This window comes from Alexandromys fortis, unplaced genomic scaffold (genome assembly GCF_014885135.2).
Source record: "Alexandromys fortis isolate MF-2015 unplaced genomic scaffold, M_Fortis_MF-2015_v1.1 scaffold_231, whole genome shotgun sequence".
Classification (NCBI taxonomy): Eukaryota; Metazoa; Chordata; class Mammalia; order Rodentia; family Cricetidae; genus Alexandromys; species Alexandromys fortis.
Window position 1 is genome coordinate 159,327 of NW_026068613.1, and position 27,957 is coordinate 187,283.

At 49.4% G+C, this 27,957-nt stretch overlaps 1 protein-coding gene across 1 annotated transcript in view; it reads left to right on the forward strand.

Annotated features, from left to right (window-relative positions):
* Positions 1-429: 429 nt before the first annotated feature.
* The window catches only part of Ubash3b (ubiquitin associated and SH3 domain containing B), a 140,248-nt gene continuing 112,720 nt past the window's right edge, over positions 430-27,957 (forward strand). Inside the window, 1 exon segment of the mRNA XM_050133528.1 lies at positions 430-1,260. Coding sequence (XP_049989485.1) covers positions 575-1,260 — 686 coding nt within the window. The 5' untranslated portion in view covers positions 430-574.

A 27,957-nucleotide genomic window follows, 5' to 3' on the forward strand; every position in this document is an offset into this window, starting at 1 on the left:
ATGCGGCTCTGTTTCTGATTGAGGACAATGGCTTTGTTTCCAGGTCACCAAGCTTTAATTCCTCAGCAAAGTTCATGGTATGAGACAGGGGGCATTCGTGGTAATGACTTCCTTTCTTCAAGGAGAGGAAAGTTTGGTACAACTGCGGTGGGGTTCAATTATGGCTCCTGTGCTGAACCCCTTTATTGACAAGGTGCACACTTCCTCGTGAAAGTCAGCTCATTCCATTAGGAAGTGCTATAGTTAGTGTCCTTTCTCTGTTTCTTCTCCTTCTACCTTCTAGCCCCTCGTTTCTCTCTGCTTCTCCTCCCTTTTTTCTTTCCCTTTCTCTTGTCCCTTCTTCCTTGGCCTCTGCCCTCTCAGGTCCTATCCTACCATTTCCAAGAGTCAGAGGCCCTTTTCCAAAAGTCGTTCTCTAGTCACGGCGGGCTGTGGGGGAGATCTAACAACTTTGTAACTGTTGCAGGATCAATCTGAAGTGATACCTTTCCACGGGGTTTACTGTGGCTTAGACTTCTGGTCCTCTCATCCATGCTTGCAGTAGGTTTCCATTACTGACCTTGCCAATGATCAAATGAAACGTGAAATGGGCTATTCCGAAGCCTCGAGGCCCAGATGGGTCGGTGTGCAAGCCAAGGGCAGATATGGGTCTCTGAGAACCAAAGCACACTGGCCTAGTTGGTTACTGCGGGACCTTCTGTCTAGAAGCAATGCCTACTACAGCTGGAATCCAGCCAGCAGGGCTTGGGCCCGCGCGGCCGCTTTAAGAGAGGGGCGGGGCCCTACACAGGCGAGGCAGGGCCTGCCCACAAGGCTGCTTTTCCTTTTTGATCCATTCAAAAATTACTCATTGCAAATTCCCGGACAGCTCGGGAAGGAGAAGCCGGGGGGCGGAGGACAGAGAAGGCTGCAGCGTCTCAGTGTTGGGACTTCACGGCACAGCGGGCTGAGATCGGTCCCACAGAAGCGGCCGGCCCGCGCCGAGCTCCCGGGGCCTCTCCAGGAAGCGTCAGTCTACGCCTGGGGAGCTGGGAGCACCGCCCCCGCCGTCTTCCCGGGACCCCCAGCTCCTGTGCGCGGGCGATGGGCGGCCACTGAGCGGACACTCGGCACCGCGACCCCAACCCTCTCCATGGCCGCGCGCGAGGAACTGTACAGCAAAGTCACCCCGCGCAGGGACCGCCTGCAGCGCCCGGGCACCGTCAAGCATGGGTCGGCGCTGGACGTGCTCCTGTCCATGGGCTTCCCCCGCGCCCGAGCGTAAGTAACCCGCCCGGGCCCCGCGACCCTCGGCTTCGCTCCGGCTCGCCGTCCTGGCGCTGCCGAGACCTGCTTGGAAGGATACGGTGGACGAGCGGGCAGCAGAAGTGCTGGGCTAAGGACTTGCTTGGGGATGCTGGGCGACTAGGGCAGCTGGTTCGAATCCCTGACTCCGCGGGTGGCCCTGGGCGGTTTGCGCGCGAGCTCCCCTAGGTCTCTTTTGCTATTCCTGGGGAGAGGCGGGTTCCTCGGAGGACTCGGATCCCTTATCCTTTCGGAGTGCCGAGCCAACTTGGGGTGGCACGTTTGGGGGATCTTCTGGTGGCTAGGAAAAGGCGAGGAGCAGCGGGGCAGGGTGGCCGGCACCCCCGCTGCAGCGGCTTCCAACTCCGGATGTCGCTCTTGAGCTCCGGCTCCCTCCGGAGTGGGAGGAGCGGGAGCGTGGGTGTCGCTGCGTGTTCATTGATGGAGAGGATGGAATGGGAAGAAGAAGCGATTCCTCCAGGGGACTAGGGTTCTCGTCAATGGTGACGGCAGAGCAGAAAGCTGTGGGTGCTGCAAAGTACGGGGCGCGAGGGGGAGGGAACTTTGCCCTCCTGCCTCCTCCTTCCTTTCCGAGGGTGGGCTCGGGTCGGGAAAAGCAGGGAGCGCAGGTGGCTGTCGCTCCAGCCTTCAGGAAAGAGCGGGGTTGACAGCATCAGGCAGCAACAGCAGGAGTCCCCTCCAGTGCAAGGGGTTGGAGCTTCGCCTGATGGAAAGCCGGCACCCGTTGGCCCGAGAGGGGGCGTTGGGGGGGGGGTGGAAGGGGGCTTTCTGTTTCATTCCTGGCTTGCTGGTTTCCTTGGTGGGGACACAAAGTCCGGGATGGTGGCAGGTGCTGCTCTCTTACTCTTTCAATTACATCACCTGGAGTTGGGCGAACTTTTATCAGTAAGTTCGTTCTTTCCCTAAGCTTTCATTCAGGCGAGAACTCTAGGTGTCTTTCCTGGGAGCCTTGGTTCTTTACTAACTTAGCCACAGTCTAAATAAAGCAGACTCCTGAATGTATCATCCTTCCCAGCCTGCTAGGACAGACTCGAGTGCTGTTTGGCCCAGTCGGTGAAAGGCCACAAAGTGGACCAAGATTTCTGCTTCCTACTGATTTGGAAACAGAGAGAGAGAGAGAGAGAGAGAGAGAGAGAGAGAGGGAGGGAGGGAGGGAGGGAGGGAGGGAGGGAGGGAGGGAGAGAGAGAGAGAGAGAGAGAGAGAGAGAGAGAGAGAGGGAGAGAGAGGGGAGGACCCTCCCCCAGAAAGCCCCGAGGATGAACGGCATTCTGTAGGGCCTCGTGAGAACCCGAGCAGAGTCTAAATGTGCTGTAAAACTTTCATGGTTCCAGACAGCTGCCGTTTCTGAAGTGAGACCAGCGTCAAGGAACCAAATTGCTTCACTGGACTCTTTAGATTTTCATATCTGATATTCGGTGGGCTTTAAGGGAACAATCTATTTCCTGCAGTGGGCCTCAGAGGCCTTGTCCAGGTCGTGGCGGACTAGGAGGCTGGCCTGCTTTGTTTTCACTTAATTCCTGGGGTGGCACAGGAGCTAGATTGCTGACTATTATTGATGGTCGGAAAGATTTTACTTTCATTACCCATTTATCCTCCTAGCTGCTCAGTAAAGACATAGCCCATGCCTGTCTTGTGACCAGGGAAGCCAGGGCTTGCAGAGGTTATACAACATGCACAGGGTAGCGGTTGTTAGGGAGGGGAAACCAATTCAAACTCAGGCCTTGTGTCTGCAAGATAGGAGTCCGTGTGGATGAGATGCTCTGCTCAGCAGTTCTCTGCATACACTCGGCGGCACTAAGTGATCCTGCTCTATTTGTTTCTCTCGGCTGCTGGAACAAGTGGCCACAGGCTGGGTGTCTTAAGGCAACAGAAATGCATGCTCTCAGTATTCTGGGGGACAGATATTCCAAGTTGGTATCGTTGGGATAAAACTGTTGGTGAGGTTGTGCTCCCCCTGGAGGTTCTAGGGGAGATTCCATCCCATTTATCCAGCTTCTGCGGGCTGGTGGGCATTGTGTAAGGTTGTGGCTGTTTCATTCCATCCAGTCTGTACCGTTGTTTTCTCTTTGGACCAAATTTCCCTCTGGGTGTCTCTTATGATACATGTAGGAAATATGCAAACATGCTCACATGTGTCTGTGTTTGTCTGTGTGAGTGTGCGTGCTTTCCCCCCATGCATTCCTGTGTGGAGGGCAGAGGTTGACCTCACGTGTCTCCCCCTATTGCTCTCCACCTTATATTTTGAACAGGGTCCCAGTGATCTTGAGCTTGTTGTCTGAACTAGCTGGCTAGGGAGCCCCCACAATCCACCTGTCTACACAGCACCCAGTGCTGAGATCACGGGTGCTTGCCAGTGCACACAGCTTTTATTTGGGTGCAGCTCCAGACTCAGCTGCTTTACCCACTGAGCCATCTCCCAGACTCTGGTAAATTGTGGCTAACCGTTACATAAACTGTGCATACGTGGGGTTCCCATACATGTTCACACTGTGTAATGTTGAAATTGGGCTTAATATTTCCTCAAACATGTATCCCTCCCTTCCTCCATCCATTCTTTCTTTCTTTCCTTTCTACCTTCCTTCTCCAGTTTTTTTTTCCTGCTGAGACAAGGTCTTTCTGTGTAATCCACGTTGGCATCAAATTTCTTAGCCTCCTGCCTCACCATCCCAAATATGTGTTACCAGTCTTATCTTTTTTTTTCAATGATACAAATTTTCAGAATTTTTTCTTACTTTTAAATAAAATCTAAAAGCTTAAGTGCAGGACTAGAGTGATGGCTCAGTAGTTAAGAACACTTAGTCATGCGGAGTACCCAGGTTCAATTCCCAGCACAGGCAGCTCAGAACTGCTTGCAATTCCAGTTACTGCTCTCTTCTGACCGCCTCAGGCACCAGGCACACATGTGGTGCACAGATGCACATGCAGGTAAAATACTTATATGCATAAAATAAACAAATCTAAAAGAATTTAATTGTACTTACTCGCGCATGCCGACTCGCATGTGCACATGGAGGTCACAGGACAACGTCTACGAGTCTAGCTCTTTCCACCACATGGGTCTCAAGGCTCAAACTCAGGACATCAAGCTTGAAGGCAAGCACTTGGGATAATCATCTCCAGCTCCACCCCGGCCCTTAGCAAATGGCAGGATTCTGTTCTTTTTATGGCTTAAAGCATTCCACGAATGCCTATGACTGCCCTATGGTCTTGGTACTCCAGAAGTACCTATGTCAAAGTCATCCCTGAACTTCATCACGTCATTCTTGCAGAGTCTTTTCTTTACCAAGTAAAATAGTGTTTACAGGTCTTCGGGATTAAGACATAGATACTAGTTCGTAGGAGGTACTGCACACCTTTAATCCCAGCACTTGGGAGGCAGAGGCAGGAAGATCTCTGAGTTTGTTTGAGGTCAGCCTGGTCTATAGAGAAGTTTCTGGACAGCTAGGGCTACACAGAAAAACCCTGTCTCGAAAAACTAAAAGGGAAAAAAAAAAGACATAGATGGCTTTCAGAGAGACATAACTTAGCCTACCCCATATATTGTATTGTTTCTGGAGTACCAGAGAATAAAAACAGTAGGTTTGAGAAATGGAGGTTGGGTTTATTGCTAAATTGCTCCTAAAAGGGAGTGGTGTTCTCAGAGTCACCTGATCAGATTCAGTACCCTGAGCAGGCTTTGTTTTGTTTTGCTTTGCTTTTTGTTTTTTCGCAGGGTCTCTTATTGTCCAGGCTGGCCTCAAACTCATTAAATAGCTAAAATTGGCCTTGAACTCCTGATCCAGCTTCAACCTCCACAGTGCTGGGATAATAGGCATGTGCCACACCCAGGGCCCCAAGGCTGGAGCCGTGGTCCCTATCCTACCCTAAAAGCATCAGTGTCCTGGAGTCTCCTTAGTTGGTTCACTTGAGTCAGTAGGAGCTATTTCAGATTCCAAAAGGCAGGCTTTAAATTCCGGTGGAGAGCTAAGGAGGAAGATTGCATGACTTAACTGAGCACTGGAGGAAGGAATGAGCAGTGTAATCCCTGGGGTCCCAGAAGAATGAACCTTGATGGAGCCACCCTTGTGGAGAGCAGAGCTGAAGCCGGGCTACTAGCTAGGCTCCCCTGTGTATACCTGTGTCTGTTGACCTGGGACAGGGGCTGGACTCTGGGTGGCTACAGAGACGGCAGGGCAGCAGGTCCAGGTCCCTTTCTGATATGTGCTGCGCCAGGCTATATGGCCCTGAAGCTGACTTAACCCCCCAGGGCCATTGGGAAGCCTTCCCATGGGAGTGCTCTTAATGAGAACAGGCCCATAAGTGATGTCAGAGCTGAAAGTGGCACACTGTCAGGCTGGGCCACCCAGGGTGACCTCAGGGACATGTTCTCTCTGCTCCTCACTACCGTCAGGAGCTTGTCACCCCACATACGCTTCAGTTCAACATGAACACTACTGGAGAGGGATCTGTTTGTGCTCTCCTGGGTGGTCACGTCGGGAAATGGAGCAAAAAGGGAGCCAGTGAGGTGGGGATGAGTTTGGGACCCTGGAAGGAATCTTTCAGAAGCCGGATAGCTCATCCCTTCCTTTTTCTTTTTATGCTCAATTAGCTCTGCACTGGCCCAAATGTTCTAAAAATAGAAACCTAGCTTCCTCCAGGCCAGTGAGGTTGGTCTGAAGGAACAGGAAGAGTGATCGCTTGAGCAAAGGCCTGAGGCCAATGAGTGGAGGACCCAAGTGGATCTGAGTGGACCTGAGGAGGCTGGAAGCACTTCAGCCAAGGGTGTCACTGTATGCATGTTGCTCCCCCTCTCAAGGGATAGATGCTCACAGTCTCTAGGCCTACTGTGTGCCTTGGAGCAAATCACTGAGTCACTGAATCAATCTAAGGGCTCTGCTCTTACAAACCTCTGCTGTCTTTTTATTTTTATTCCATTTATTTATTTTAGTTTTGAAACAGGTAGCCCAGGCTGGCCTCAAACAGACTGTGTAGCTAAGGTTATCCATGAACTCTCTGTCCAACTTCCCCCACTTCCTGAGTGCTGGGATCACAAGCAGATACCACTTTCCTTGCCTTATTTTTATTTTTTAAAGGTTTCCTGTGATCGGATTTTTTTTTTGTTTAGTATTTATTTCCTAATGATTGAAAGAGAGAGAGAGAGGTCATGAGACTGGCGGTGAGGGCCATTGGTAGAGCACTTGCCTAGCTTTCACGAGCTCTGGGTTCAATCCCCAGCACTACTAAACAAACAAACAATTAACAAAACACAATAGTCTTACAAGGAACGCGGCAGGAGTGCCATATTCCAGATTCTAGTCCAGTGTCTACTTGACACTTGAACTATCTACATTCCCTTTGACTCTTTTTCCCTCCAGCGTTGTGATCAGATCTAGTGCATAGCAGTACCCGCCCTGTTAACACGGGCCGGTGGAATGATGGAAAGGACTTGGAAAATGTAGAGCCTAGACATTCATTATGATTTTGGTAATTTTGTGTTAAACTGGAAGGCGATGGAGGTGAGGGGTGCTGGTGGAACTGCAGTAGAGGATCGCTGGGTAGGAAGGGCTTAATTTTCTCAGTTGAGAGTATTTGAGCTATGTCTGGTTAAAGAGCAAGACCGTGGAAGAAGGCTGGAGTAAGCTTCTGGGACCTGGCTTCAGGAGGCAAGTTGATTTAGCTGCACCTAACTGCTCAGAGATAAAGGCAGCCCAAATGGCTCCACGAGCAGTGGAGGGGGCAGCCAGCAGGGCCATGCATTAAAGTATCTAGTTTCTCTGGCTCTCCTTGTTCACCTGTAGGTCGACACTGGATCCCCTGAAAGCACTTGGCCAGCCAAGCATCTCCGATGTGTAGCCAATTCTAACCTGGGAACCGGAGCTGCTTCCCCTGCATCTTGGATAGAAAAATACATTCATGGTCCACTTGCCGCTGAAGGGCTCTTACAGGTGGCAGGGCAGGGAAGCCTCTGCTTACTCTGTTTATGGCTTGTGCAACCTTCTCTTATACGTGTGTGTGAATGGTGCCATTTAAAAAAAAAAAAAGCTTGCATGTGCATTGAATATTAACTCTGAGGCTAAAGCAAGGGATACAGGTCTTGGTTTGAAAACGAGGAAACTGGAGGCCTCCGGGACTTGCCTATGATCACACAGTTAGTTTTGGGGGAAGGGGATCCCTATTTCTGTATGGACCTCAAACTTGAAGTTCAGTGAATGTTCTGTGTTCACAGAGATTGCAATTTAAAAAGACGTTAGCAGGCCTTCTTTTTAGGCTATTGAGGAGTGGTAAACTGTTAAAGATGAGAGCAGCAATATGTCAAGTGCCTGTCCAGTGTTCTCGTGCTGGGTCACCAAGATGGATCAGTAGGCGAGGACTGACACCACGACCAAGTTCAATCCTGGGACCCACAGGGTAGAAGGAGAGAACCACTCCAGAAGGTTTTCTTTTGACAGTGTGGACGTTTTCTTGTGTCGTTGTGCAATTGTCCCGAGTTCTTCCTCCAAGCCCCTGGCAACTTCCTATCAGCTTGTTTATTGAGTTGGCATTTTTTAGACTTGCTCGTAAGTGGTATTGTACAGTGTTTACGGTTGTACTTAGCTTCTTTTTCTTAAGTTTTGAATAAGTGTATGTGTGTGTGTGTGTGTGTGTGTGTGTGTGTGTGTGTGTGTGTGAGAGAGAGAGAGAGAGAGAGAGAGAGAGAGAGCTTAAGGTTTCCTGAGATAGGGCCCCATGTGGGCTGGCCTCAAGTGTAGCCGAGGCTAGTTTTAATTGGATCTTCATGCTTCCAGCTTGCAAGTATAGTGATCATGGGCGTGATCATATAGTCAGTTTCTTTTGCTTGACCTTGAGGTGTGTGAATCGGCTGCTGACCTAGTCATAACCCCGGAACACAGCTTCTATGAAAATTCCCCATTCTGCCTCATTTCTAATTACACGTTAGGCGTTTAGACCACATTGGCGATGACACAGCAGATTCTCAAACGTAAACACTTTTAAGTCTCAGAAATTGGAAATTCGATGAGGCAACAGACCTTGAAGCCTTTAAGTCCCGTGGAAATGGACACGCACTGTGCCTTACTGTGTGTGGTGTGCCTGTGCCATCACCTAGCCACCTCGAAGTCCAGCTGCCTCTGGCCAGTTGTTCTTGGAGCTAAAGGCTTTGCTTTGTCCCCCACCACAGTTACACAGGCTAAGATAGTGGCTCTGTGGGAGCCTCTGCCATCCCAGCAGGTATCGTATGTGTGCGTGCGTGCGTGCATACGTAGGGGCTTTCCCTCTGCATAGGTATCAGACAGCTGTCTTTATCTGTCTCCACATAGCCAGTAGGTATTGCCCATAGGGGTTTTGCCCTCTGTGTTAGCGTCTGGGAACCGGAGAGGCCCTGTTTTTAATCGCCTCCTTTCTCCTGCTTTGGTATGCAGTATAAAAGCATGCCTGGGTTTAAGTCCTAGGCCTGCCCCTTACTACCCAGTGAAATTGGAGTGAATTTCTGAACACACCAAGCCTCGGTTTTCTTGTCTGCACTACCCCCTGCCCCCCACACACAAACACACACAAACACTGCCATCTAAAGCTCTTCCTCTCAGGCCGTCTTCCTGCCCCAGCCTCCTGAGTAGCTGGGACTATAGGTGTGTGCCACCCAAGCCCAGCTCTGCTGGTAAAATTCTGACAGTAACGAAAGACAGTTGTGCCTGTGAGGAGTAACAATCCGTTCGAACAGTGGGAGAGTGTCTGGCATTCCCTCTGCCCCCTGTAATGAGACAGTGGCAGTATCATTTATTCTTTGTGGTGCTGGTGCGGCCTGGATGCCTGGCTACCCTGTGCCTTTATGTCTCCTTGCCCCCTCTGAGCTGGGCTGCACAGTAGTAGATGGACAGAGGCCAGTGGTGTTTCTCAGTGCTGCAGTCTGCTCCCTCGTGCCTGGCTCCCTCCAGAGGGTCTGAGCGGTGCCAGGCCAAGTAGCAGCAGAGACAGAGACAGAGGAGAGCCAGCACCACCCAAGCGGCTGGCTCAGGGATCCGATGGGGTACCATATGGCTGTCTACTGATTCCTCTCAAATGGAATCAGACTTGAGGTACGGGAGGTGGGGGAGAGAGAAGGGCTGACTCAAGAGCAGGTCTCCTGTGTCTTTCTGCACTGGACGGGCTCAGCCCCAAGCAGGGCACAGCGTCAGTGCCAAGAGAAGGGTGCTAGCAGTGCCCGTGGGGACTAAAAGCCCTTGTCTTCTTTAAGGAGCCACTGGGAATTTGCCCAAACACTTCTGGGAGAATCTTTCGCTCCTTGTGTTTGCTTGGGGGCTGGGTGGCTGGATGTGTTGGCTAGAACCCTCTGGGTCATCTCCCAAGGTCACATGAGTGTGATCCTTTCTTCCTCCCACCCCATTCATTCATTCATTCATTCATTCATTCATTCATTCTGAGTCCCGGCTGGCATTGAACTCTTCATCATGCCTCAGTCTGCCTAGTGTTCGGGTCCATTTTTCTAACACCCTCTTCCCTGGTGACTTACATTACCTTCCTTACCTCCTGCTCTTTATGAGAGGAAGGGTGTCCTGGATGACCACCTCCTGTGCCCACAGCGTCCCGCTAAGTTCTGGGGGGGGGGTGGAGGAAACAGCAGATGTCATTTTCACTATTGAGCACTGCTAGAAGCTACTTGACCTGGCCGACTGCAGGCCGTTTCCATCGTCACTGGGTCGGCGGGTGGATGTCTCCTAGACCAGAGCAAATGCCTGGAGGCTTTGGGCTCCCACCACAGGAGTAGAGGACACGTAGTGCAAGTAATCAGACTTGCCATTCTGACCCAAGCAAAACTGGCTTTCTCGGCGATTTAGACGCACGTCCTTTGTCTTCCTATGCCTCAGTGGTTCTGACTATGAAGGACATTGAATTCAGCCATTTCTCCTCTGTTTGCAATCTCCCAGCTCCAGGGCGGTTTGGACAAGTGTGTTTCAACATCACAGGGACATTTTCGTGACTTCGTTTCTATTCTGGGGCACTTGGATCTGTGCCTTCACTTTTTTTTTTTCCCTCAACACTTTATTGTCAAAGACCATTCTTCGGGGCATAGGGGAATGGCTCAGTTGGTGAAGCACCTGCTATGTAAGCAAGAGAACCTGAGCTCCACCCTCAGCACCCACGTATAAAGCCATCTGTGGTGATACACGCTTATGGTCACAGTTCTGGGAGGCAGAGACAGGTGGATCCATGGAGCTTGCTGGCCAGCCTAGCCCAATCATGGGCCAGTTTCCAGTTTCCAGGGAGACCCCTGTCAAGACACAAAGTGTATGACCTCTGAGGGATTGCATGTGAGGTTGTCTTCTGGCTTCCACATGCACATGTATGTGAACACCACACATGAACACACACACACAGGCTCTTTAGGACTGTTGATATTCTAGAGAGTAAATAAATGGAAAGAAAGAAAGATATGAGGCAATTACAGCCATGGGGTGTCATTTAATGAGTATGCATTAATGTAATTTTCCAATTGGTACGAAATGTGCTTGCTTTCCTGCAAAATACAACCAAAGTGGCTGGTTAAACAAGAGAGGAGGTCCTGCCTGCAGCCTGGCACCTGGGGTGAACAAATGATTCAGGGAGACCTTTTCAGTTCCAGGGACATCTCCCCTTCAGCCGAGTTGCCATGTGTTTATATAATGCTTTCCAGTGTGTTTCCTGGCTCCCGTGGAAGCATAAATATTCTTGCATATAAAGCAACCTTGGCAGCAAACTCTCTCCGGACTAGCGCTGTTTCTGTGCAGGGGTGAGAAGCCGAAATAACACCAGCCTGAGTCTGCAGAATGCCTGGGGCAGGCCGAGGGCACAGGCGAGGGACAGTGGCAGCTGCATGCACTCAGGTGTAGGTGTGTGGCTGGAGGGAGCTCGTCTGGGAATCAGGTAGCTGAGTTGTTTAGAACACTGCTTCCTTGGAGCCCGTGCCTCATTCAGAAATATTTACCGAGAGCATTCACTCTCTAAATGTTTACTCTTTGGTCCTGGGAAGGAAGCACTTGGAGAGCAGGAAGGAAGTGTGTTTCCATAACTGCTGCTGTGTACAGTGTGTTCAGCAACAGGGCCATGTGCAGAGCTCTGCAGGGTCAGCCGGAGTGTCTACAGACTCGCATCTTACTCTGCCTCTCGTGGCCGTGCCTGCCTGTCTGCCCATCCCTTCTCCTCTTTGTCTGGTTCATTTCTGACAGTGCAGCCGTGGCACACTTAACCGCTCTTCTTTTCCTCTTTCCCTCTCCCTGAAGCCCTGTTAAACATGACCCGTGAAACAAAGCAGGCAAAGGGGGATCCCTACATCCCCTTCTGAGGACACAGAGTCAGCTGCCCAAGGCCCTCCAATAGCTTTTTAATGAGATGTTTCCTGTGTGATTTTTCAGAAAAACAGAAAAGTATAGACACTTCGTTGCATCTTTGTAGCAGCTGTGGAAGCTTATTATAATAGGAGCTGGGAGGACAGATATAATTAGATATAACCTCTCTTTCCCTGGGACACTGGCACACTCGTGTGAAAGAAAGAAACTTACGATCATGTGGTACATGCAGTACCAGCGGTAAAAGACACATCTGTGGGCTGGGAAATGGGGATCTGTTAGCTTGGCTAGCATCGCCCCCGGCTCAACCCCCAGAACTATGTCAATGAGAAATGTTGATGAATGCCTGTAATTCTAGCACTCGGGAGATGGAGGCAGAGAAGGATCAGAAGCTTAAGATCATCCTCAGATACATAGCAACGTTGAGGTTAGCCTGGGCTACATTGGACAGGAGGAGGGTGGTATGAACAGCTGAGCAAAGAAGAAAACGTGAGTGTGAAATGCAAATACAACAGGATAAAGATACGGTCTTCTTCGGGAGGGGCAGGAGTTCGAAAGATTTTATATCACGAGTGGAACATTTCTGACCCGAGATCCCAAACCCTGAAATGCCCTAAAATGTGAAACTCTGAGCATAAACAAGATGCCTCACATGGCAGATGTCATACCTGACCTCAGTACACAGAGGCACCCAAAATCCGTGCAGTGACCTGCAGGGTGTGTATGCAGCATGGAACATACGTGTATTTCACGTTTAGATCTGGGTCCCCTCCCCGAGAAATCTCATCTGATGTACGTGCGGTTACCCCAGACTGAAAGCATGTGGAATGTGAGGTTCTCCTGGTCCCAGCATTTCGGATAACAGATGGCGGAACTGGATGTATTGTGAGATCCAGCTTGTGGGAAAATCCTCCAGAGGGAGAAGAAAAGCTCAGAAGTGTATGGCCGGGATAGCTAGCACGGTTTAACTGACCCAAACCCTCAGATCCAACCGAAGAGAAGTACGAACAGTAAGGGAGGCGAGGCTGTCAGGATCTAACAGGTCACCTGTGGCTATCTGGCTGTCAGCATCTGACCGGTCGCCCATGGCTGTCAGTACCTATCAGGTCATCTGTGACAGCAACAAGTCTTAGGCTGGTTGACCACCTGTCTAGACCACAAGATCTGCTGTCTTCTCCTTCCTGGTACTTGCCCAAACTCAGGCTCTAAGAAACAAGGTTGCCTGTGTTTTAAGGTTTGCCTCTGTTTTGAGAGGCATGACTGGAGCATTCTCGGGATTCGCCACATGGGATCTCTCTCTGTTTCCTCTTCCAACCTCCCTTCCTTTTTTATTTTTTTTACTTTGAGACAAGGTCTCACTCTATAGCCAAGGCTACTATGCCTCTGCCTTCTAGGTGCTGGGATTCCAGGGGTCACCATTCTGCCCAGCCTGCGCTGTCTTTTCTTTTGCTAGGGTTCCCCACTGCTCCTGTTTGCATCTGACCCTAGAGAAGACAAGCACCATCTGCTTAGGCCTGTGGGAAAGACAACCCCTGAGGAGGAGGGCGGGATTGGCTGGGGACGTGCTGCCAGGGGAGAGCTAGAAGAACCAGAGATGTGTCACCTACTCAACCACTAAGGTGAGAACAAGGGCTGAAAATGGGCTTTCGAGATGAATGACCAAGTTCGAGGCCTGGCTCTGTTGCTTTCTGAGGATGTGGTTTTATCGTGTGACAGAACTTTTCTGGGGAGACGCAACCCAGGTCTACTCACCCAAGATAGGAAACCCATGACAGACCAAAGTACGGATACCACCAAAGTCCAATGTGGTGAACCAATGAGTTTTATTGGGGTTGCTTACAGGAACCTGGGCGAGGGGTTGCTTACAGCAACAGAAATGACTCAATGACAGCTGCATCACCAAAGCCCTCCCCAGCATGGGTGACATCTCAGAAAGCTGGGAACCTGGAGCTCACTGCACAGCCTACAGGCTGCTCAGCAAGCAGGTCAGAGAGTGTCCTTCCTAGCTGCCTCAGTTGGTCTAAACCTCTTCCAGGCAGCTGGTATGGTCTCCGAGATTTCTTCGCTGCTAAGCGTTTATTGCTAACGCTGCCAGGAAGGGGCCTAGTGAATCTGGTCAGTTTCAGGGACATCCTGAAGCTATTTTGAGTTGTTTAGCTTCTGGTTTAAGGAGCTTTCCTGCCAGATGAAATGTTTGAATCTCCGAGGAAACTTCCACAGGAGGTTTTGGACAAGTTATTTCTGTAGGTTGGGTTGAGGCAATGGCTACACACATGAAAGCCACAAAAAGCCACCTGCATAAAAGCCATGATATACAAAATGCTGCTTATTAATCATCATCATTAGTTGGACTTAGTTCTCTGGGCTCTGATTGTAGGGTACCTGTGTCCCTCCCCAAGCTCCCTTGTTTCAGAGGATAGCAGCACACGGGGAAGACAGCTGGAGCTGGGGACTGCTTCAGCCCAAAGGAATCCTTCCGCCTGGAGGCTTCCCTTTTTATTTCATCCCTTTTGGGAAGTGGGGATGTGAGTCATAAGGCATTAGCAAGTGGCTTTTGTGAAGCACATTTTGTGACACAGCACGTACAGCGGAAGGTACGTGCCGTTGCTTCCGTCAGCTGCTGTCAGACGTTAGCACACGTGGAACAGCTTTGAGCACCCCGTGTTAATCTATCAGTGTGGGGGTCGGGAGTCCAAAATGAGTTAAGGGGTTGTTTTCTTGCTCGGGTTTTGTTTTTCACAGCGGGGCTGGCTACGTAGCTGGGCCACCTTGTAGCAGGTTTGCCTCTGCCTCCTGATGTTGGGATTACAGGCATGTGCCACCACACCTGGCTTCAAAGTGTGTCTCACCGGCTTCCATCAAAGTGTAGACAAACAGGTGTTGCTCTGGAAGGCCCAGCCCTCCCATGGAGTTGCCTACCTTCTATGGCTAGTGGCACCACCCTCAAAACCCATTGGCTCGACATCTGCCCTGTGACCCATCATTATTTCTCTTCCCCTGCCTCTGACACTCCTGCCTCACTCTTTCCCATCCAAGTACTGCTGTGATTGCACCTCCCCAGGTCAGGAAACTTAGCTTAACCACCCCTGTAAAGTCTCCTGTGGAGTGGTGGTGGCATCCCGGGTTCGAGGATTAGGGCCGGAGAGCAGGCTCTTACTCCGTCATCTACAGCCTGTGTTATGCGTGTCTCCCTACCCCGTGACCCTTGTCACATTTTTCTCACCTCTCACTAACCCTCATTTGCTGCTTTATTACTTTTTTTCTACTTTTTTTGGATTTTCCTCTGTAGCCCTGGCTGTCATGGCCTCAGACTCACAGAGATCTGCCTGCCTCTTCTAACCGAGTGCTGGGACTAAAGCCCTGTGTCACTACACCTAGTATATTAATTAATTTTAATTTTAATTCCCAACCCTGATATTTGCAATCAACATTTGCTGAGTGTCTACTGAGGGAGGCATCTTTTAAACACTCACACAGCATCTTATTTTGTGCATCACTACAAGCCCAAGAGGCAGGAACGAACGGCTCCCCCATTTTACAGGTGAGAGCATAGCCAGCAAGCAGTGAAACCGGGATACAGAAGCCAGGTGGCTTCATGACTGCCTTTTGTTTGCTTGTTTCATAGTTCTGGGGGATTGAACCTCACACATGCTAGGTAAAGAGTTAACCACCGAGCTATGTCTCAAGACTTCTTTTTAAAAAAAGTTTAACATTTGTATATTTATTTGTGTATTTGCATGAGAGCTATCTCACCAGCCTTAAATTTAAAAAAAAATTTTTTTTTAAATTATATTATAGTTATATTATTTTACCTTCTCCTTCCACCCTCAAAACTCTCCCATCTATCCCTCCTTGCTCTCTTTCAAATTCATGGCTTTCTTTTTCATTCATTGTTACACACACACACACATACACACATGTATATCCCTAAATACATAGGTGCAACATGCTTAGTCTGTATAATATTATTAATTTGCATATTTTTATGTACAAAGAGCTAGCATGATCCTTTCACTGGGTAAGTGTTCTTGAATAATCCATTCTTAGAAGGCCATTGTGTTATGGTTTAAGTAAAAATGCTTCAGGTCCCTGAGTGGCTGCAGCAGGCAGCAGGCCATGAGACCATACCACAGGTCCCTGAAGTGGTGGCAGGCAGCAGGCAATGGGTTCCAAGAGCAGCCAGTCCCAGGCAGGGATGGAGCAGTTCCCCAAGTGGCTGCAGTGGACCCCAAGGGGCAGTGAGTCCCAGGAAGGGAGCCGTAGCCCCAGCAGGTGAGAGACAGAGATGGATAGGCATGCCATGCAGAGTGAGGTTGGATATTTATTNGGATAGGCAGGCCATGCAGACTTAGGTTGAAGGATGCTTTAGTTCATAAAGGAAGGGCTAGGGGGGAAGAGGAAAGAAAGAGAGAGAGAGAGAGAGAGAGAGAGAGAGAGAGAGAGAGAGAGAGAGAGAGAGAGAGGAACAGAGGGGGGAAGGGTAGAAGGGAGAGACAGAAGCTGCCTCTTCGAGAGAGAGATGGAAGAGACTCGGGCTGCAAGCAGAAAGAATGATCTGCCTGCCTCAGTGGACCAAGGCGGGAGTGGGCAGGGTTTGTCTCTTAAGGGGACAGGACAGACCATTACACTACCTCCTTTGTATTGGGGAAACACAGGGGTTCAGCCTCTGGTTCCAGATCGGCCTTGGCTGATGTAGGGACAGCCAGTGTGCACCCAGCCTTATTTCTTGCTTGTGTCTCCAGGGGAGCTGCTCTTGACTGTCTCCCCAAGGAGGGAAATGACTGAATGAGACTTCAGCACCCAGGATTCTGGCCTGTGGCTGCTGGTCTGTGAGGTTTGGTGAGTAACAGGAGGCAGGAAACTCGAGTTCCAAATAAATGAGGTGATATCCCTAGATTACACAGGACTGAGGTTATGAGGGCAGCCTGGTTGGCCCCTTGTGGTTGGCTGCCTAGTGGTGGAGATTGGATTGGCAATGCTACTTGCTCTCTCCCTTATGGAAGTGTGTGTGTGTGTGTGTGTGTGTGTGTGTGTGTGTGTGTGTGTGTGTTAGGGGAGGATAGGCACTGGGTAGTTAGTTCTTGGAGTCACAGATCACCCAGTGCCTGCTTCTCTGTGCTGCTGACCCTGAATGAGGAGCGATGGTGGTAGAAACAACAGGCACACCCTTGTTCCTGTGGCTTCACCCAGGGACTCCCAGGACAGAGCGTGTTGTGCTTGTCTGGGACTGAATTTGTGGTCAGACTGATGCAGGTTCTAATCCCTACTCCATTTGGGCAAGTTAACAAAATCCCTGTGAGTCCCAGTGTGATCTTCTCTTAAATGCAGGGGATGGCATCCACCCCAAAGAATAGCGGTAATTGATGAAAGGAGAAAGTGTATAGGTGGGGTCAGCGTGAAGCCTGAGCCCAAGGGCAAGTTCACAGTGGGTGGCAGTTGGGGAAGAGGCCTGTCTTTAGAACCACAGCACTGAGAGACCTGCAGAAGAGAGTTCTGAGTACAGATGGGATTTTTCTGTTTGTTTGGGTGGTTGTTTTGAGTCTGAGTCTCATGTAACCCGGACTGGCCTCCATCCAACTCACTGTGTAGCCGAGGAAGACCTTTAAATTCTTCCCTCCTTGGAGTGCTAGGAATACACTCAAGTGTGCACCAAGATGCGTGGAACATTTTGGTTTCTTCTTGCTGCCTATGCTGCTCCTGAAGTTCAAGATTCTCTGGTCTCAGCCTCTCCATTGTTCGGAGCTATGAGCTAGACCCACCACACCAGGCCAAGTAAAGGTAACAAGCCACTCCAAGTCTTTCTTAAGAGATTGTAAATCTTCCTCTCCCTCCACTGCTTGAGAATGGAAGGCCTGCAGCTAACTCGAATAGCCCTCTGTGAAACGCGTGACTGCCTGGATTCTGGGGCGGGACTGGAAGGTGAAGGATCTGCCTTTGGAATGTGGGAAGGCTCTCTTCCAAAGACCACAGGAGCCATACCACCGCTCTAGCAAGCCTTCCCCCATGTGCACAGAACTGGTGGTCTTCTTAACCAAGAAGAATCTGTGGTGAGGGGAGATAGCACAGGCCTGGAATCCCAGCACTTTGGAGACCTCAAGGATCAGAAGTTCAAGGCCATCCTTGGTTACACAGTGAATTGAAGGCCAGCCTAGAATACAGGAGTCTGAGACCGTACCTAAGAACAAAACAATAACAGCAACAAAATAAATAAAAGAAAAAAAATCCATAATACTAGCACAGACCTGTAGTCCCAGCACAAAAGATGCCACAGCAAAAGAATAGTGAGTTTAAGGTCAGCCTACACTACCTGGGGAGGCCCTATCTCACCAAAACAAACAAAACAAGGGCTGGGAGTATAGCTTTATGATAGAGCTCTTGCCTAAAGTGCACAAGGTCTTAGGTTTGATTTCCAGCTTAGCAAAATCAAGTGAGCAACAATAACAAAACCAGAACCCACAACACATTGGCTGGGTTGTGGCTGGGTTGTGATAATAACATAGGACAGTCATGGGAACCAGCTTGTAGGTAGGACTGGAAAATCAGCTGGGCCATAAACATTAACCTCCCAGAGATCTCAGGCCTGAAGTGCCTTTCATACCTCAGAAAGTTCTGGAAGGTCACAATCTTATCTGTGGATAGTGCCCCCTTTGCCTCTGAGGCAGGGCAAAGTTCCTAGCCTCATTTCATCTGTCAGTCATGGCGGTAAGTGTAGGAGCGGGGTGGGGAGTAGGGTTGGTTCTCTACCCATATGAAGGGTCCCAGTACTTTGAGCTTCAGGAGACCTGGAGTTACTGTGACAGGCAGCCCACCCTGAAGACACAGAGGTTGCATCTTAGAACATGAAGTTGTACTTATTTAAAAAATTCCTTCCCTTTCCCTTCTGTAGTCAGGGAAACTGCCCCTTGCTTTTTCCGAGTCATCTGGAAGTAGTAAATAGTGCGGCGCTACAGATACTTAATTTGGAGGATGCTTGACAAGGTAAGGAAGAGGCATGATGTAAAGAGTCAGGTTAGAGCAACGAAGATTCACTAAACCATGGTCCTGACAGGTACCCAAGATTTTGTTGTGTTGGTAATATTACTCCAGAGAGGAGCAAGACCTGGCCTCTGACTGCAAGAAGCATGTGACTTTGTTATGTGATAAGATCGAGGGAGGGGAGCGTATCTCCCCTCTAATCTATGGGCTGCCTCGTGAACTCGGGAGGCTTATCGGGGCCTTTCAGAGGGAGGTTATCATTGTTAGGGGCAGAATCAGGTCTAAGTTAACAAGGACAAACAACCTTGAGGAACCAGTGGCCCCGTGACACATTCTGCCCCTTAAGGCTCCACGCTCCAATGCTCTGGTACCTACTGAACATGGCTGACTTTCTGACTGATATCCACTTGGACTTAGAAACAAGTCATGGGGACCAGGCTGGGCTACCCTGGGTTGTAAGGCCTGTAGAGACGAGAATCTCCCTTAGGAGTCAGTCTGGTGACTTCTTTCTCATGAACATGTCCCAGGGATGTTTAGGAAGATTGGCTGCACGGCTAAAGCGCGTACAGCAGTGAGCTGATGGAGGCCAGCCAGGGCTTCAGCAGAGATTGGCTTTAAGCTTCTGCTTGCTGAGCAGCCCTCATGGGGGCTGTGCTTGTTGTGACTGCTCTCTACGCACACGTGATGGGGAGTGGGGACCAGTGTGTTGGAGGTAGAGAGCAGGGATGGGTGACTTCTCAGAGGCAGCAATGAAAAAGGCGGCAAGAAAATCTAGTGTGACTGAGCCAGGGCACAAGTACAGCCCCGAGGACGAAGAAAAGGAGCTGTTAAGCTGACGAGAATGGGAATGCAGCTCCTCAAGATTCCCAGGGATGGCTTGGAACTTTTAATAGGACTGGCGTGTGTGTGAGTTGTAAATCAGCCTTGAACTCCTTACGAGAGAAAATTCTAGAAGGGTCGAAGTTGTCACTATAGTTTCCGAGGAAGGGGTCGACCTATATTACAGAATTTATTTCTAGTAACAAATCCAAGACTCTTTCCCTGTTTGGTCCTCTGGGCTCTGGAGTTGCTCTATTTCTACAGGGAGCTTCCTCCTCAATCAGACAAGGAAAGATCAGGATGGAGGTGCAAAGGTCTCCATCGGGGTCCTGCAGCCATTTCAGCTTTCTCCTAGATCCTTACCATAGTACAGAGCCTCACTTTATGTCTCTCTTGAGGCAGGGTCTCAGTCGTCCAAACTGACCTCAGGGAGCCAAAGATGACCATGGACTTGAAATCTGGTTGCCTCCACCTCCCTCCCACGAATGCTACGAATTTGAAGTGCGACACCATTCCCAGGGCTGGGAATTGAACCCCGTGCTTTGTGCGCCAGGCAAGGCTTCTAGCATCTGAGCCTGGAGCACCATCTCAGAGATGCTTGATGTCAGATGTCCAGAATGTTCTTCCTCTTCTGATAATTTCCTGTTGTCGTTTTCCTTGGTTGTTGTTTTTGTTTGTTTTAAACACAAGTTTATTGGGCGTACACAGGATTAGGATCTTAAAGATACAAATACACTCTGCCCTCTGCCTTCTTCGCACTCCCAGCCAGGTGGGAACAAGAAAAGATTTAAAACACAGAAGAGAGATGAGAGAATAATTAGCTGGCACTCTGCTCCGTGCTTGGAAACAGAGACGTAAACAGAGCTGTGGGGTCATTCGGGAGCTAGGAAGGTGGGTGGTAGGGTCTTGATTTCCCCCAAAACGGTAATACAATCAAACTCCTACTGGTTTCTGAAAGGCATTGGAAGTGCGTGTGTGTGTGTGTGTGTGTGTGTGTGTGTGTGTGTATGTTTATAGCTCACGGCCTCGTGCATGCTAAGCAAACCCTTCACTGTTGAGCTCCACCCTCCACGTCAGCAGCTCTTCTGTTCCTTTCCCCAGCATCAGCACCCTTTGCACCCAGCCCATCAGTGTTGCTGACCCCATTTACAAATGAGGAAGTAGAACTCAAAGAGGCTGTTGGGCATGCCCTGTGGGTTTAGGGACATCCCTGGTCTCTAACCTGAATTTTCTCAGCTCTGAACGTTTCCTTATACCTATGGTTACAGGGCTTGGGTTTTGGCTTGGCTGGTTTATTTCTGTTCGTGGATCACAGCTTTAAACTCACACAGCGAGCTCCCACACGCTCGCTCACTGGCAAACAAACCTTCCTGGCAACACAGCCAGCTGCTGTTTCCTGTGTTTAGAGACCACATTGCAGGGAAGTGTTCTAAGAGTTGTTTTGAGTGTTGTGTCTATTCCTCCGTGCAGAAGTGTGTATGCCGCTTCTGAGAAAGAAGAAGGTGACGTGGTTGTTCAATGTTATGTGGCAGCCCTCAGGTGCTGGGAGATTTGTGTATCGGGACGAGCCCAGAGCCTTTGTTCTCTGTGGTGTGAAACCATGCAGTTTATGAAGTCCGTGGGCTGTGAGGTCAGAGTTCTCCAGCCTCCTCTGACTCTGGGTAAGACAGTTTATGTCTGGGTTGCCCATCTGTGTGACAAGTTCTCCAGAGCTGCAGATAGCGCGTCTGGAGCGCTCAGTGTCGCATGGATCCCTTATACCCCCTCAGAGATGAATAGGGTGCTTCTGCCTCAGTAGATCCCAGAGACAGGGCTGTTGTGAAACAAGGGGTGCGTGTTGAAAGGGGACCCTTCTCTAGTTTTCCTCTTGGACAACAGAGACTCCATAGCTTGCTGAATACAGACAGGTGCCGGCTCACGCTCGTCGTGTGTCTACTATGGGCTGCTTTATGCGTTCATCAATCCTGAGCCAAGGAGTAACTAGCATTCTTGTCCTGCAAATGAAGCAAACCGGCCAGATGTTGCAAAGGTATCCAGCTAGGAAGTGTGCTCTGCTATTAGAGTCCTTCCTTATTTGTTACTCTTTGTTATTCCATACTCTGCCTCACCCTGCCCTGACAGCCCCATGAAGCTTTTGCATGGCACATTCCTGGCTATTGAATTGTCTTTCCCTCCTTCCCCTGGGGCTCACTTCTGTGGTTCTGAACTGGCTGTCAATCCGGAGTTAATCACAGTCTGGCCACCACTCGCCTTTGCAGCTCCTGTGCACCCAGCTTGCGTCACTGTCACGCGGGCAGTACAGCTCAGCTACCTTTGCCGACTCAAGGGCTTGCCGCTTGAGCACTTTGGGACCCTGCACAAACTTGTTGATAAAATAATGAATGTCTTCTTTCTGGGTGCATTCTTCTCTCTTTGTTGAGACCTCTGTTCATTTTCTTTGCTTTTGAGCTGTGTAACAGGCCGACCTTGAACTCACTGTGTAGGCCAGGCTAGCGTCAAGCTTGTAATGATCCTTTTGCCTTCGTCTCCACACTGGCAGGATTGCAGATGGGTGACACACCACACCCCGGTTAGCTAGGTGTGATCTTATCCAAGGCTTTCAGATACTTTGCTTTTGAGACAGTTTCTCAGGTGGTGCCATCCACTTCACACTTCTGCACCTTCCTCTCTCCACGGTCCTTCCGAGAGGCGGTGCGTGTTTGTGTGATCACAGAGAGTAATGTCGCACGTGATCAGTTGGCGAAACAGAAAACTCTGAGGCATTCCTCTCAGTGATTACAGTCCAGGCTTAGAAACTGACATAAGTCACCTGCGAGTGTTCTGGAAAGGGATGTAGTATGGTGTATATACTATGAACTGAGGCATTGTATTCATGTGAATACACACACACACACACACACACACAAAAACACGCATTGTGAATTTGTTATTTAGTTATTTAAAAGATTTCTTTCTTTGTGCATATGCACATTTGTGTGTGTGTGTGTGTGTGTGTGTGTGTGCTCACGCACATGCGCGCATGAACACCTATGTGAGTTTATGTGCGTCACATTCTTGATGGATGATCACAGAGGCCAGAGGGCATCAGCTCCCCTAGAACTGGAGTTATAGATGGCTGCAAGTTGCCTGGGGTGGGTGCTGGGAACAGAACCCAGGACTTTTGGAAGGACAGTAAATGCTCTTGACCACTGAATCATCTTTCTAGCCCTCTTAGTTGTGGATTTTGGTTGGTTTGGAATTCCTGATTCTCTGGCTTCACCTCTCACTCTATGGGTTTTAAGGAAAAACAGTTTTGTTTCCTTGCTGACTGGAACAGTCAAGTTACCTTCTAAAGAGTTCTCCTGTGAATTAAGGAGTTTAAGAGCAGATAGAAAAATGCTTAGAAGGATGCTATAGTGAAGGTGTGGGCACAGATACGGCTTCCTCAGTATCTGCCCCCCACTTGTCCTTTTCACTAGCTGAAGGCCAGTGCCCACTTCTTTCTTTCTTTCTTCCTTCCTTCCTTCCTTCCTTCCTTCCTTCCTTCCTTCCTTCCTTCCTTTCTTTCTTTCTTTCTTTCTTTCTTTCTTTCTTTCTTTCTTTCTCCTTTCCATTGTGGCTACACTCAGCTTAAGTCTGGCTGGCTGGACCACATTCCTCTGGGCTCAGGTGACCAATAAGGAAACAGAAAGTGCAAGGGAAATGCCAGCAGCCTGGAGGACTGACTCTTTCCAGTCCTTCTCACTACATTTCTAAGATTGGCTGTGCTCATTTGCTCATCACTCGCCGTTGTGGGTGGCCCTTTGCCTTAGCCACTGTCGGCTCCCAGGACCTGCTTCCTTGAGGCCGAGAGTGACCTTCAGGACCAATGAATGCCTGGGATCAAAAATTCTCAGTGCTCCATGCAGTGACCAGCAGGGGAGGGGACTGCTCTGCTCTGACACTTCCGTGTAGAACCTGGCCTGACACCCCTTCTGAAATAGAGTAGAACGCAATCCACCATGAGTGAGTGTGGAGAGTGTCCATTTGTGGGGTGAGGTCTAAGGAAACGTTACCACACACGGGGACTCAGAAGTTTGAGCTGCAGCCCCTGCTTTTCGCTTGTGGACTGGGTAATGCTTAGCAATTTATCTGTTCTGTTTCAGACAGTACGCATTATAGTCTTACTGTATACCAAGCACAGCTTGGCGAGTGGGTACATGGGAATAAACCGAACCTCGGCCCTCAAGAACCTCAAAGTCCTAAACACATGACTCAGACTATGAAGAGGACTGCGTGGTACTAGCTAAGAGACCCTCTCAGCCCACTGAGGAGCTGAGGAAAGCGCTCCAAGGAGGTGCTTAGGCCAAGGCGCTTGAGAGGACAAGATGGTAGGCAATTGTATGTGTTGAAGATGGGAGGGTAGCCTGAGAAGGTAGAGTCATTGTGCACAGGCAAGACAGGTAACACATATGCACACAGCCCAGACGTGCATTCTTGAGGCATATGATGGGCAGTGAAGCTAGGGAGACAGCAAGAGTCACATTTGTGCTAAGCCTTCCAGATTGAAGGCCGTTGAGCAAGTTCATGGTCTGCCAGATCTGTCTGAGAGGTCCCACCCCTGTTAAAAGTGTCAAGTTCCAACTCCATTCCAAATCCGCTAAATGAGAGCTGCCACTTTAGTAAATTCTCCTGAGGACTGGCATGCACTGTAGCCATTTTATAGCTGAAGGTTCATATCCCTGGATTGAGCCAACAGCCTTATGCTAAAATATTCAAAAGCAGTGCAAGCCGTGTGTATAGTTCAGTTATTAGCTCATTTGTGTGACATGTAGAAAGCCCTGGATTTCATCCCCAGTGCCACAAACAGAAACAAACAAGGTGTGCCAGGCATGGTGGTGCATGCCCGTAATCCCAGCGCTTAGGGGCTAAGGGTCACTATAACTTTAAGGCTAAGGTGCTACATAGGTGAGACCCTCAGGTCCGAACATGAAGGATAATTTTCATATTATTGTGTAATCAACTATTGACATAACATTTCTGTTATAAATTATAATGTAAATATCTGATATGTGACCCCCAAAGGAATTGGAACCCCCTGATTCAAAACTCCTGTTCTACACTAAAGGACAGCAAACTTTATGAAGAAGCAGAGAGACTATTCTAGGCCCCATGAGTCAGGTGGTCTTTTTGGCGTCAGTTCAATGCTATGTTATAAAACAAGAACAGCGACAATACACACACACACACACATGCACGCACACACACACACACACACACACACACACACACACACACACACACGGGACTGTTCCGGGCTCTGGTAGGTAAGCTTACTGAGTCTGGTTTAGTGAAAGTTTTATGTAGTGTGAAGTTTTGTTGTTTAAAAAAAATTAAAAATGTAAAAACTGTTCTTAGGGACTGGGGAGAAAAGCAAGGCCCTGAAAAGCAAGTAGTGAGTTGGGTTTGGTCAAGGGCTATTGTTTGCTGACCCCTATCTAGAAGATTCCAGACCTTCAGTTTTCAAATAATACCTCCTGGCGTAGATACTTCAGAGAGAATGTGAAAATCAAATGCGCTGGGAAGGTACCCACACCAAACCTGTATTTTTCAGGTAAAGAAATGGAGACCCAGAGCCGGAGTGTGGCTCGCTCATGGGCGACCAGCCCCTACCCGGCTAGGACTGAAGCTGGCAGCTGAATTCCAAGCAGAGATGTTTTGAAAGGAGAGCAGAGCTTTAAGGCAAAATTAACTTCCTTTCTGACACATTACAAATGGCTGCTTACGGGCTGTGCAGCGGCAGGGCTGCTTTCTCAGTGTCAAATGCAGTTAGCAGCCAGTCTTGGGAAAATACACTGCGTAGGGCAAGGCATTTTAGCACCTGAAATAACACATGGATGTCCAGATATATGTACCTGATGCAGGGCCTTGCTGTAGAGCTCTGCTGTCCCTATATAGCCCTGGTGTCTTTGAACTTGTGGCTGCCTCTTACGTCAGCATCTCTAGAGTTGGGCGATGAACATTAACCCCCACACCCTGCTAAATGAAGCAAAATGAAGGCTAGGTTAAATGTTATCCCTTCCCAAAGTTTGGCTGTTAATTATTTCATTTAAACATCTATGTTTATTGAAATCTTGCTGCTCAGAGTAGTGATCATTTATTGTGAAGGTTGTTTAAAAAGAATAATAGAATGAATTGTTTTCTCTGTTCTTTCATCCAGACGGGCAGCGCACTGGAGTGACCTTTTTGTTTTGTTTTCCCAGTCAGGGTCTGCTTACGTAGCCCAGGCTGGCCTGGAACTCATTACATAGCCCAGAATGAATTCAAACTCCCGAGTTTTCTGCCTCAGGCTCTTAGTAATCCATTCTGTAGCAACACTCAAGACTGACTAAAATAAAAGAAGTCAACCATAAAGTCCAACTCTTCTGAAGTACAGATTGTCAGCCTCATCTCTTTTTCTGGGTTCCAGTCCAAGTTCCCAGGCAGACAGAAACAGTGGCTCACAGAGGAAATGGAGTTTTGCCCTCTTCCACTTCCGCTTCTTTGCTTTTTGTACACGGAAGGATAACACTGAGATTGATAACGCAGGTTCTGGGCAAGCCCGAGGGAGTGACTGACGACTTCTGAAGTCAGATCCAAGGATGTCACTATGGAGGTACCAGTTGCTCTCGAATTGAAGCCCCAGGTCCTGACACCCAGGAGCTTGCTCATCCATTGTTTGGGTGTCCTGGTCTTTGTTCTGGTGGACACCCAGCTTGTACTCGACCCTAAGAGGCAACAGGTGCAGGCTCCCGTACGCACTTCCGTTGTGCACACGTGTGTATCCTTGGGGCTTGCTGGACAGCTGGACAGGCAGCCTGAATCAGCAAGTTCCAGGTCGAAGGGGGAGGGGCAGGGAAGGAGGGAGGGAGGGAGGGAAGGATGCTGTTTCAAAAATTAAGGTGGAGAATGACTGAAGAAGACATCCAAGTTAACCTCTGGCCTCCAGGTACCTGTATGTACATGTAATGTAAACATACACACACACACACACACACACACACACACACACACACACATCTACTCAGAGACTGAGAGAAGCCTGTTGTGTCCTTGGGGAGGAGATGCAGAGAGAAGCCTTTGACTATTGCCCCACACAGTCTCCATCATTCTGGGCATCTGTGATCTGAGATGCCCTGCCTAGGTTCGGGAGCCTTGTGTTGAGCATAGCAGCAGCGAGCTGACTCATCTCTGCCAAGCAGGGTGGCCCAGCTGTAGGGACCAGATTGGCCTGTGCCTTCCCTCATTTTCCTCCCCCACCCCATTTGCCCTGCATTGTCAAAAAAAAAAAAAAGCCCTGGCTTGTGAATCATCTGCCCTCATGGAGCCACTCAGAAAGCTCAATGGGCTTGGAGAGGTGGGGGTGGGGTGGCATATTGTCCTCCTAAGTAGAGCCCTGCTGAGTCACTTTGAGGCCTGGCACAAATTTTTTTTTTTTCTAAATAATTAATCGTAGCAGTTTTCATTTATTTAGTAGCTGACACTGTGGCTGGCCCAGCATAGCCACCGGTGCTGTTGGACGCCCATCCCAGCTTTGTGCAGACTGTAGCCTTCACTTGAGAGACAATACCCCGCCTTCAGGGTTCTGTGAGGCAGACACTAGTAACATCCCTGAGTTGTGAACAAAACAGAGAGGTGCAGGGGAGTTCGCCTGTCCCAGGTGAGGAGCAAGGACTGAGAAAAGGAAAAAAAAATCCTATTTTTCCTTCCAATCTGCATTTTCTGAGCCTGCCCCCCCCCCCCCCCCCCCCCCCCCCCCCCCCCCCCCCCCCCCCCCCCCCCCGCCCATGCCTTCTTTGCTTGGCACTGGAGACTGAACTCAGAATTGGCCTAAATGTGTGTCTGTTCTACCACAGAGCTGCATAACAGCCCCTGGGCTGCAGAGAGGCAGGTAGAGGGACTTGCTTCTGAGCCTGACTCCAGGGTGATTCCTTGGACAGTGGAAAGAGAGAACCAAGTCCTCTGACGGCCATATACATGCTATGGCCCATGCTTACACACATAGCCTTGATGTCAAAACCTCTGAATTCTGCCTGTAAGAGTTTGAAATTCAAGGCATGTACCACCATACCCAACCCAACTTTTATTATTTCCTATGAAAAGTTGAGAAATAGGCTGGATCTTTTTTCTTTTAAGTTTGGTAATCAGAGCACTTGGTAGCAGAAGCAGGAGGATTGCTGTGTGTCTGAGGCCAGCCTGGATTGTGTTCCTGTTAGTTTTTATTGTCAACTTGATATGACCAAGAGTCACCTGGGAAGATGGAGTGTCAGCAAAGGATTGTCCAGATCACAGTGAGTCTATGTATGCCAGGAACTTCTTGTTGTTCAGTGCTTTGTGAAGGCCCAGGGCACCATGGGCTGTCCCACTCCTGGGAGGTGGATCTAGGCTATGAAAGAAAGCCAGTGGGCAGCACTTCTCTGTGGCTTCTGCTCCAGTTGCTGTTTGAACCCTTGCCCTGACTTCAGTGATAGAGGATGCCCTGGCAGTATAAACTGAAATAAACACGTTCTTCCCCAAGTAGCTTTTGATCATGGTATTTATCACAGCAACAGAAAGCCAGCT